The sequence below is a fragment of the Lathyrus oleraceus genome, chromosome 1, assembly GCF_024323335.1.
Source record: "Lathyrus oleraceus cultivar Zhongwan6 chromosome 1, CAAS_Psat_ZW6_1.0, whole genome shotgun sequence".
NCBI classification, from domain to species: Eukaryota; Viridiplantae; Streptophyta; class Magnoliopsida; order Fabales; family Fabaceae; genus Lathyrus; species Lathyrus oleraceus.
The window spans coordinates 462,530,137-462,542,711 of NC_066579.1; the positions used below are offsets into that span (position 1 = coordinate 462,530,137).

General features: G+C 33.9%; 1 protein-coding gene across 2 annotated transcripts; it reads left to right on the forward strand.

Moving 5' to 3' along the window:
• The first annotated feature begins 11,297 nt into the window (after positions 1–11,297).
• On the forward strand, positions 11,298–12,522 carry LOC127086016 (uncharacterized). 2 transcript variants are annotated; one of them, XM_051026698.1, is made up of 3 exons: positions 11,298–11,532; positions 11,769–12,103; positions 12,180–12,522. In XM_051026698.1, exons 2-3 carry the CDS (start codon positions 11,789–11,791, stop codon positions 12,327–12,329), a joined length of 465 nt encoding a protein of 154 aa, XP_050882655.1. In that variant the 5' UTR covers positions 11,298–11,532; positions 11,769–11,788; the 3' UTR covers positions 12,330–12,522. The 2 variants fall into 2 exon arrangements, with proteins under 2 accessions (XP_050882655.1, XP_050882647.1); XM_051026690.1 differs by having other exon boundaries at positions 11,316–11,532; positions 11,765–12,103.
• Positions 12,523–12,575: the final 53 nt, after the last annotated feature.

Consider the following 12,575-nt stretch of genomic DNA (forward strand, 5'->3'; position numbering starts at 1 on the left):
AAAATATCCATGACTCTTAACACTTTACTAATAATCAAATGGATTTGGGATTAGTAATGTAAAAAGATTCAAACCATACTTTTAATTATGGACACGTTTATGTAAATGGGTCTTTGAAACAAAGAGATCTCATGGGTAAACCAAAATGGGCTTTGTTAGCCAAAAATGCACATACCATCCCATGCTTCAGTAAAAGACAAAGGCAGAAGATATTTTCTTAAGGATCTTAACAGATGAAAGTGTCATTAAAGACTTGATGTCACCAAGGACTGAGAAACCCTAAAATAGAACCTATGTCTTAAGATAAAATTCATGTCTCTTAACATTAGGTAGGGACTGCAGGTGAAAGATTTTTCTTACCCGAACAAAATTGGGGTATGACACTAACTGAATACTTAGAGTCTTTTGTGGATCTTTTCTCCCCAAGAAGTCCTATAAGACAACTTCCTCCGCCTAGATTCCTCCTGCTGAAGAAACTACCTTAGCAATATCTTCTAGAACTCATCAATCAATGGAAGTTGAAGGCTCTAGTTCTGAACCCATTCCACTGGTTCTGAATACTCTGTAAGAGTTGAAGCAAGAGAATGAAGTTGTAAGGACTCGGTTGGACAAACAAGATGAGATGTTCAAAGAACAAGCTAAAAAAAACAACAATATTGAAGGGATTCTTCATGTTATATTATCCAGACTGCCACCTCCTTCTTAAACCTTAGTTTTTAAAACTTGTTGCTTTCTTAGTTTCTAAGTTTTTCTTTCATTTATGACTTTGTACCAAGAGGATTTTTTAATGAAATGAATTTCTACTTTAGTTTTTACTTTGTATATTTCTTTATTTTTGATTGATGACAAGAGGGGATTGACTATACAGAAACCTTTGCACCAGTTTCCAGGTTAGAATCTTTTCGTCTTTTAATCTCTTTTGTAGTTAATCATAACATCATCTTATATCAGATGGATGTTAAGAGTGCATTTCTAAATGGTTACATTACTGAAGAAGTGTATGTACACTAACTCCCTAGTTTTGAAGATCCTCTTAAAATATAGATTTTGTTTTCAAACTGAAGAAATCATTGTATGGTCTGAAACAAGTTCCCAGAGCATGGTATGAAAAACTAAGCAATTTTCTTTTAAAAAATGATTTCACCATAGAGAAAGTTGATACAACATTATTTTGTAAGTCATTCAAAAATGAAATTCTTGTTGTTCAGATTTATGTTAATGACATAATATTTGGTTCTGCTAATGATACTTTGTGCAAAGAATTTACTAAGTCTATGCAGGCAGAGTTTGAGATATGTATGATGGGAGAACTCAAGTTCTTTCGGGAGATTCATATTAATTAAAGTTCAGAAGGAACTTACATCCATCAAAGCAAGTACATCAAGGAACTTCTGAAGAAGTTTGACATGTATGAATGTGAGATGTCAAAGACTTATATGCACCATACATGCATCCTTGAGAAGGATGAGGTAAGTGATAAGGTAGAACAGAAGGTATACAAAGGTCTGATTGGTTCTCTCTTATACTTGACTGCTTCTAGGCCTGACATTTTGTTTAATGTCTGTTTGTATGCTCGATTCAAATCAGATCCTAGAGATCCCATTTAACAGTTATTAAGAGGATCTTTAGGTATTTGAAAGGTACAATTAACCTTGGCTTATGCTATAGAAAATCCAAATACTACAAGCTAGTGGGTTATTGTGATGTTGATTATGCTTGAGATAGACTTGAAAGGGAAAGCACTTCTGAAAGTTGTCAGTATCTGGGAGATAATATGATCTAATGGTCCAATAAAAGGAAATCAACAATAACACTTTCAATTGCTGAAGCTGAATACATAGCATCCTCTGGATGCAGCACTCAGATGCTCTGGATAAAAAGTCAGCTAGAATATTTCCATATATATGGGAGTAACATTCCTATACTCTATCATAATACTTCTATTATTTGTTTATCTAAGAATCTCATTCTGCATTCTAGAGCAAAACATATAGAGATAAAACATCACTTTATCCGTGACTGTGTTCAGAAGGGTATTTTAAATCTAAAACTTATTGATACACACCATAAATGGGTTGATATCTTTACAAAACCCCTTGCTGAAGATAGGTTTGTTTTTGTTCTCAAAATTTTGAAAATGGACTTATGTCCATGATGAAAAAGATGTTTTTATCATAAGGTTTATTTCTTAGAATGACAAAATGAGACTCTGAGATTTGTTGGTAGTTCTGAACATGTGAGACTTCTGAAGTGAGAAGAATTCATAAGTTCATATGTATCCAGACAGAGTTTGTTTGGTTAAATAAATCTGCTTAATGGATACTAAACAGTTTTTTATTAATAGTTGCCAATCAATTTCGATAAATGGAACAGTTTTAAGAAAGTTGTCTTAGAAAATTGAATCGTTTCTGATCAGATGATGTGACACGTTGAGTGAATAAACCTTGGGATTAGGTAAAATCTTTCACACTTTACCGCCTTGTAAAAAAATTGTTGTTTGCTTAATGTTTGTCATAATTGCCAAAACTTCTATTTAAACTGACTCCATTCACTTCACACACTTACGCTACTCTCACATCCTACACTTTCACTCTTTGAGCATATATTCTTTGCAAACCCTAAAACCATATTTGCTCTTCAACAGTGGCTTTTACTCAACAAACTGCTCAACTGACTCAAGATCAGTAATAAGCTCAACAACAAGGGGTTGCTACTACTCAATGTATAGACGTGGTTCTTCTTCATCATCGCAACAACCACAACAACTTCCTCATCTGCTTCAGGTTATTTCTTTAATATCTTCTTCCGGTGATCTTTCTCATAGTGAAGAAGAATATGATGTTCCAGAGATTACCTTGAATATCTCTACAGATAGACTGGAAGTTGGGAGAACTGCTTATTAATTTCAATAATTTGAAGGGCAATATGATTGACCTTCTTTTTGCTGTCAGATTTCAAGGTTGGGAAAATTTCTGCAACCGTCTTCAAGGGCCAATTTACTTCAATCTAATAAAAGATTTCTAGATTCATGTTACATATTGTTCGTTCCAAGTCATGTCCTTCGTGTTTGGAAAGAAGATGGTGATATATGAGAAGCTTATTGACAAACTCATAAATCATGATGGGTCAATAAGATGTGAACAGATGGTGGAAAAGGATTCAAATATTAATGAGATGTCGAAAGTGATTTTCTCCTCTGGAAAAAACTCTAGCAAAATCAAGGATTTGTTTCCTCATTTGAAGGTTTAGGCTAGGATACTTCTTGGATGCGTAAATCTCAGGCCAGCAACCAACTCCTCTAACTACATCAATGATGATCACCAGTACATCCTTTACTAGATTGAATCTGGAAAGAAGGTGAATCTTCCTGCACTTCTGCTTCGGAATCTAAAAAGTATTGTGATAGATACCAAAAATTGTAGCAAAAGGACCAAGAGCTACATTCCTCTGTGTAGGTTGATCTCATATATTCTGATGTAGAGCAAGTTGATTGACTCTCTAATAGATGATCAGTTTACATAAGGCATGAAGCCTACTTCTGGAAAATGGCTCAAAGACAATGGTCTGAAGAATGTAAAGATTATTATTGAGGTAATAAGTCCCCCTGCTGAAGTATCCAGGGAAGAGATACACAACAGAAGGATACCTTTGAATGATTTTCCTATCTTCTCAAAGTCATACTCTCTTTATGATGTGGTTAAGTTTATGGGGAATTGTCATATTGATTTTTTTCTGGAAGCTTCTGAAGTTATTTCTCAGAAGAAGAAGAGGAAGACTGCTAAGAAGCATTCTGAAATTATGGTTAAGAAGTTTAAGACTTCTATAGAGCATATGGAGACTTCTACTAAAGCACCCGAAGCTTCTAAAGTTACTTCTGCTAGAACTTATGTTCCTTCTAATATTCATCTGATTACTATTGTTAATAGTTTATTCATTCCACCACCCACTATCACTTCATCCATCCCAACCACACTTCCATACAATGTTCCATTTGTTCTAGAACTCATGCCTACTTTTGCTTCTCAATCCAATAATCCAAATGTCACAATTCCACCACCCTCACCATCTATATTTAAACTTCTAACCTCCACTATAATACCTCCATCTCAATCACATTTACCATCTTTTCTCCTATCACAACTCATACAACCAAGAAACCATCCATTAGATCTTGAACCATTTTTCCCCATTCACTCGATGCTCCTATTGTAGAATCAAACTTTGATTCTGACACTTATTCTGATGTTGAACATATAGCCCTTCCTGATAGAACTCCTCAACCCTGTTCTAACCAAACACCCTTTCAAACCAACATTCACCATACACCCTCGGATGAATTGTTAATTCAATTTAAAGGCCAGGCTGTTGGAAGACTCCACTCTTTATCTCTCTCTCTCTCTCTCTGAAGCTTGTGCTTCTAACACAAACCTTTAGAAGGTGTGTGCTCTGACCAACGACTTCAGAAGATGGATTCAAGTCAGTTTTGAAATGCTAGAGATTGCTTGCCTGAAGGAAGCAAAAAGGAACTTCCATGCTAGACTCTGTATTGTTGAACCCCTACTTCATAAGGTTCCTCGAAAACTTATGTTTCCTACTCCTGTTGTGACTCCACCTTCTTCTCCCATTCAGGCTCATTTGGTTACTTTTGAGCCTACTCTAGAAATTTGAAGTGTCTCCGGTGAAAAGAAGACTTTGAACTCTGAGGAGTTCATTCTGAAGGCTTTGGAGCGTCTATCTGTTGCAAATTTTGAAGTAAACTAAAGGACATCAAAGCTAGAATGGGTGCTTTGAGAGATCTTATCGAGACTACCACCCCCTCTTAAACCTTAGTTTTAAAAACTTTGTGTTTTATTTGCTTTCTTTTTCATTTATGTACTTTGGATTCTCTTATCTTGAATAAAATGATATTTTTTTGAGTAAGAATGATTGTGTTTACTTTGTCTTTATATTCTTTTTGAATGATGACAACGGGGGAGGAAGAATGATTGATTTTGATATATCTAATTTCCGAATTCTGAAACCCAAACATGTTTTATATGTTTCTGACATTGGTAACATTTCTGAGAACTTTGAATAAGTTCATCATGTTAACCAAGGGTTTCAGGTGCTTATTGAACCAAGTGCTTAAGTTGAACCAGACATATACAAGTTCTAAACCAGACAAAGTTCTGAACCATATATATACAACCAGGTTCTGAACTAGACGAAGTTCTGAACCAAATATATACAACCAGGTTATGAATCCTGACATCAGTTCCCATGAACAAGTCAACCAGGCTATGAAAGCATTGACAAATCATGCTTTATGATGATGTTGATAACCAGACTTTCTGACACTCAAGCAGTACTTGGAATGAATTACTTTTGTGCCCAAGCATATGCATTTTGAGAAGCTACTTCATCCATTTCAACCAGGCTTATGCCTTATGGGAAGATAGCAATCAGATAGTAACCAAATGTTTGCCTTTCTGAAAGAGAGTAACAACCAGACTTTTGCCTTATGGAAAGTTATTTCTTTCATGCTAATTGAAACTTTTATATGTATTAAGATTATTTTAAGTCTTGAACTCAGGGGGAGCTTGCAAACCTAACTCTGACATTCTAAAGAGAAAAATAATTGTTAACAATAGAAAATTCAAGGGGAGCTTACAAGCCTTGCTCTGATATTTTTATGTGATTAAACCTAGTAAAAAAAGTTCATCAAAATACATGGTTTTTCATCATCAAAATTGGGGAGATTGTTAGAGCAAGATTTGGTTCTGTATCTGGCCTTTAGTTTTGATGATAACAATGCATTGTGTCTTAGAGAACAATTTTGTACACTAATGATTTTTATCTAGTGTGTAGATTTTGCTAACATGATCTGACTCTGAAGCAATGACATGTGATGTCATCAGATTCTGGAATCAACACACTCTGATTCTGAGGTGATTCAAGTGCATTACAAGATACTATCAAGTTCCAGAAAGCTCTTATACAACAATTATGATGAAAATTCATGTTAAAGCTTCTGATTGAAGAGACTTTAAATGTTTGTCTGTCTTCAAAATTTCGCGCTCAAGTTCTGAAGATTCTGAAGAACAAGATTTGAAGACTAGGTTCTGAGGAACTATGTCAAGACTCTGAAGACCAAGGTTCTGAAGATTCTGTCAACTTGTCTCTTGATTCTTTTAAGCATGCTTCAACATCATTTCATCAGAAGTCTTTGAAGATTAGAAGATAAGAACAAAAGGTTTTGCGTCAGGAAAATAGTACACAGTACAAGATCACCCTTTCCTCCACTACTCTGATTTTGTAGGCTAAGGACAATACTATTGTATCATTTTGCCTCCCATATGCAAATCGTTATGAAAGAGACAGTTGCAATTCAGTATTCCAATTCTACCCTCCAACGGTTCTTTTATATGCCTATATAAAGGAGACTTGAAGATTAGAAGAAGTGGTTAATGCTTTGATAACGCTACTACACACGCTCTTGCTAAAATCATATTATTTATGTGTATAGTTTTGTAAACATACAAGAGTTTTTGCTTGTTACTATGTGAGAAATATTCATTGTATTAACTTGTGTTAATCTACTTTCTTAGAAGCATTCTTTGTAAACACAACTTATAAATCTCAAAGTTGTTTGAGTGGTTTCCTTGAGTGACTAGGTTTTAGTCAGATAGACTCAAGAAGACAGTGATTGTTTGTCTTTGTGGTGTCTGTAATCAGGTTTTGATTATAGTGGATTAAGTCCTTCTTGAGAAGGAGGAATCACCTTGGTAGGGTGAACTGGAGGTATTTTCATTAACAGCGAACGAGTATAAAAATAACTTTGTTATTTTTCTTGTTCGTGTTTTTGCTTGATTGAGTTGGTTTTGAAAAAGCTTTTGCTTTTAGAAACTCAATTCAAACCCCTATTTCTTGTGTTTCTTACCACCTTCAAGTACCCCAAGGTAAATGGTTATCACATTGATGACTTCTACCACCTTAAGAGAGAGAGATGGAGAGAGAGGGGGGTCAAATGGCTTATCCTAGAGGGAAAAATAAAGAAAGGCTCTCAACAAACTGGAGGCAGTTTTAGGACTTTGGGTGAGATCATACCAGAAGGCACATGTCTATGAAAGATAAGGAGCCTGAGAGAAGAGTGGAGGACCGACCACTCCGTAAAACTCTTAACATTATAGTTGATGGGTTCGACAGAGGAGGAGTGTCTAGCTCCTCCCACAGAAGATATGTATGACAAGTCATGGTGGTAGAAGACTCACCCGTGTAAGGGAAACTTGAAGGATGATTCAAATCCTTAAATATTTTTCTCTCAAAAATACGTGCATGAATCCTCCCTCATTATAATTACCATATGGTCATAAAAGTGCAATGTAATGACTGGGAGATCAAGATAGTGTTAATTAATCCAGAAATTTATTTTGATGTCTTGTATTGGGATGCCTTAGATAGGCTAAAGTTGGACCCATACGAGCTTTAGCCTTTTAGGGTTTTTGGTGGACTTTTCAAGCAAGCAAATACAAATAAAAGGTTACATTACTCTCAAGATGGTGTTCAAGCTTAAAGAGAACACCTAGATGATCAAAGATAGGTATCTCGTAATACATTCCCCATTGTCGTACAACATAATCATTAGGAGACCTGCCTTAAACCTATTAGGGGATGCCATATCAACATTATACTTAAGCGTGAAGTACTAATTAGCGAATGGGTGTATCGACATGATTCAGGGGGTCAAGAAATCACCTAAAGATGTCAGCGAGACAGTCAGAGGGTCAGATGGGAGACTATGCTAGGTAACTTTGCGCCCAACATGTGTCCTTTATACAGCTTATGCAAGCTAGACAAATCTGGAACACTGGATACTTCTCTATGTTGTTGTTTTGCTAAATGCAATCAATCCAAAGAGTCAATCCGATAGGAACTATAGTTTGTTGAATAACTTCAGAACTGCATCAAATTTCTTTTTGTTGTTTAAAAAATCAAGAATTTTTTTATCTTGTCTCTAAGATTCTTCTTCAATTCGAAGAAAATAATCAGACTCTCAATTGATTTATTTATTTTTGGTGACGAAGAATTTTTTTTAAAAAAAAATTCAGATTAAGGGGAAGTTTGTGAATAATAAAATCAATTTGAAATTGTTCATATAAATACATGCATTTAGTAATGATCTTGTGAGAAATATTTTGTAGTTCATGACATTGAGATTCCACAAACCTTTCATCTACCACCTAGTACTTCATGTAGCGACTAACAACATAGTTCTTTGCTCAAGCTACTTTGATATCATACTTCTTTTTCAAAGTTTTCCAGACCTGTTTTGCAGTCTTGCAGTTACTGTGGTAATCATACAGATCATTAGCGAGTCCATTCATAACGTGATTTTTGTAGAGATAGTCATTCTCTTTCCATATGAATTTTTTTTCTGAGTTGTAAATCGTTCGCTTTAATTTGGGCAGCACATTCAACTTCAGTAGAATTAATAATTTTGTCTGAATCCACAGATTTCTTGTCGTTAGTTTGTTCAGTTGATCCAGAAGGAACAACAGAAATGATATCACTCAAAACATTGGCAATCTTTTTTTAGAGTTAATAAAAATCACATTTTTTGTTGTCAGTGTTTGAAGTGACTTCCTTCAAACTTTAATAGTTTGTCAGAGACAACAACCACAGAAATATCAATAATTTCTTCAATAGCTATGGAAGAAATTATCGGGTCAAGTCGCGGACTAGGTCACTCTCTTTAAGACGTTTCGCGACACTGCTCAAAATTATGCAAAGTCGTCACTCAACCACGATGCCTCTAGAATAAAACAACTTAGTTCCATATTACATGATAGATGATCGATCTAGAATTACATTCTCTACTGATACAAAGAGTATAGTCTTTTATATTTTGTATTTTATATATTTTTTATTATCTCTTGTATTCACAATTTATTATTAATTCTTATGGGAACCCTAACTTCTCTAAAACTTTATTACTCTTTGTCACCACTAGTCCAATATCCACACATAAAATCTTTATGAATCTCTTTATTGTTAAGAGAATGAACCTATAACAAAAACCAAAAGGTTTAGAATAGTACAATTATAATGTGAATGGTGAAACTTGCATGTATAGAGAAAAGAGAGTGATATTAGAATAGTACAATAGTAATAATGTGAATGGTGAAACTTGCATGTATAGGGAGCATGAAATTAGGTGTGATGATGAAAACTAGAGAGCATGAACGTGACAAAGATGTAATACAACATAGTTTTATAATAAAATACTAACAGTGGATTACACATCAATAGCACACCCTGCTCTCCATGTTCACCACTTATACTATCTTATCTTGTTTGGTCTATACACATAGAAATCTATTGTATACATAATTTGTTGTAACTAAAAAGTCAAGGTTGCTTAAGATAGAGACATATATATGCTACAATTTGTTTTTTAACATTTTCTTTAGTGCTCTTTCTTTTTCATGGGACCATTTTCTTTTTCTTAAAAACATGTCTTACATGTAAATGGCCAACACAACACTCTTCATCTTTTAAACACTACATGTGTTTTGTGTATTGCAATTTTGTTCTTTTTCATATAACTTCAAATTTTTGCCACTCTTTTCTGGTTTTCAACTCAGCAATTATTATTATTGGTGGGTTTTCATTTCATTTTCATACAATGTCGTCTAACACCAATTGATTGTTGCACTGTTGAATGAAAGTGATGTTTCCATCTAATTTTTTTCCCTCCCATTCTCCTCAAATTCATCATATAGTATATAGTTTTAGTTAAACCTTTCTTATTCCTTTAACATTGTGATTACCTCGTTGACAAAAGATACATATGTGCAATAATCATTTTCTGTTCATTATTTGATACATCTTTTCAGTAACTAACTACTTTGAATTTTCAAGTTAAATAATGATTACCAAAAATGTGTTCTAATCTAGTGCATTTTATTTAACATCAAATTTTCCAGATGGTAGAATAGACTAATAGTCACTATTTTTCTTTGGAAAGTGCATATTCAACTTTAACATCGATTAATCTAGGAGATCAATCTTATTGTCTATTGAGGATGATGGCTAAATTCCGGCCGAGCAGGGTTCTGTATGGATTAGTCAAACACAAATTAATTTTAGGAGACCAATTTCACTGTCTCTTGACGATGTCTCAAATTTTGACAAATTCTGACAGAGCAAGATTTTGCATGAACTAGTCCAACACAAAAGTTAACTTTAAAAGCGATTAATCTAGGAGACCAATTTCACTGTCTATTTGCGGCAGATTCGGTATGGATTAATCCAACACAAAAATAGTTAACATTGACGGAATTTGAACGTGAAACCTTAGAAGAACATACTCTTGAGTATAAAACTTCACCAACCGATCAACCACTCGGGTTTAATTAATAGTCAGTATTGTGTATTAGTCTCTAGATATTGCGATAAAACTATGGTTTACCTTAATTAATTAACTAACTGTGTGAATTATTTTATGGTTAACATGAGGAATAAAAGTGGCCTACAATACATGAACACTTTGTACCTTTTTCCCTATAAAGTATAAACACATTTGTTAACTTCTTCACTAAAATCATTGCTTTTCTGTTATTGCATAGCTGTCAGGTGTGAAACTTTCATCCTCCTAATTATTAATTTATTATATCATACTAATAATCATCTCTCACCACTATTTTACTTGTGTTGTATCCATTTTTATGTAATGTAGTATGAGTTGGTATAGCATGATAGTAGTATTTTTTTAGCAGCCTTTTTCTCTTCTTTTTATAATAATATCTTTTTTTATAATTAGTGGAGATTTTATGAGATTATGAAAGATTCAAAGCAAAATCTTTCTCATGATTACTTTTCAATGGTTATGTAGCAGGCCAAGAAGGGTTTCTAATTAACAATAATTTTACTATCAAAATATCAAGAGAGACTTTAGGCTTTAATCCTCAAAGATTCATGAAAATACTCATTGCTCATGTTTCTTCCTAAAAAGTTTCAATGTAACTCTTTCTTTTCTTAGTTTTCTTTAAAGAGTTTCGTTGCAAAATTTACTCACAAAATATAAAAAGTAGAAATTTGTAGATTTGAACTCGCATCCCTCTCTTACCGTTATTTATCATCTGAGTTAAACTTAGTATTTGAGAGAATTAGAAAATTGTAGATTTGAACTCGCGTCCATGTCTTATAGCTATTTACCATGTGAGTTGTAATTACGGAACCGCGTGTATCTCCTAAGTATCGATATTGATATGATAATAAATATTGATGTTAATGAATGTTGTGAAATGTAATAGGAATAGGAGTGGTTGGAAATAATTGGTAACACTTGTCCCACAAGGCACTATTCATGTGACATAAAGATTTGGATTAACAAAACAACCTAGACTACATGAGATATAATCCATCCTTAAATATTGATGTCACTTTTATGTTTTAAAAGCAAAGCACTTATTTAAAATTCTTGTTCTGCTTATTCAGACAGCAAGGCCCATTATTCTTTTTTATTTCTTTAAGTTTGCTTCTTCTGACAAGGTATGTATAGTATTCATTAAGTTAAGCATCAAGATCATAGACATAGCAACAACATAACTAGAAGCAAAAAAAAGTGTACAAATAGTAATAGGATATTATCATCATACATATACATACACCTTTGTCTTTAAATTATTGGTTATAAAAGCTAACTGTGGTGACCATAATGTTTCTGTGAAGCAAATTACCTCTTCTTATCTTTCAACTATCTGTTGTTTTTCTCTTAACAAAGACAGAACAGGTTTCATAGAGAGGTATGAGTGATTTAAACGGCGAAAGATCGAAGACGTGGAACATATACACGGCTTCGAATCCAGGTCCGTCACATTCACAGACAGGAGGAGGAGGAGTTGATGAGGAAGGTCCATGGAAAAGCTTTGGAACATCTATGAGTGCAATATCTTTTGGTTTTGTAGCCACAGCTATTTTGATTTCAATGTTTCTAATAATGGCTATATTTGAACATTTGTTTAAACCAACTCAACAGTTTTCTTCTACACCAGAATCTATGTTGCCAACTTATCAGGAACAGCACTCACTACCAACCACAAAACATCGAAATGCGCAATCGGTAAGTCTCTTTATTATGTTTTAACATATAGATATAACACGTATTGTAATAATGTATGTGTGTGTATCTGTTGCAGGTTTCATCATCTTCTTATGCTTGTGATTTGTCAGTGTTGATGCCAGGGGAGCAATATCCTACCTACATTGCTCAACCTGCTCCTCTGCCATGTCCAAGGGAAGGAGCTTATTGGCCTTCTCATCAACATCATTTTGTATTCAATAATTAGTACTAATTTTTCTAACCTGCTAAATATTATTGATGGATTTATTTGTAAACATTACAGACATTAAGAGATTATTATATATCTGAAGTCTGTTGTTTTCAAGTTGGCTGTTCTCAAAAGTTATGATGGATGCTCTTCAAATTTGTGAAACTTTAACACAATTTTCTTCCCAGATTGTGTTTTCTTTTTGCTCTCATATCCTTATCTCACTTGTAAGTCTTGTTTTGTGCGTCTGGCTTTGAAATCGAA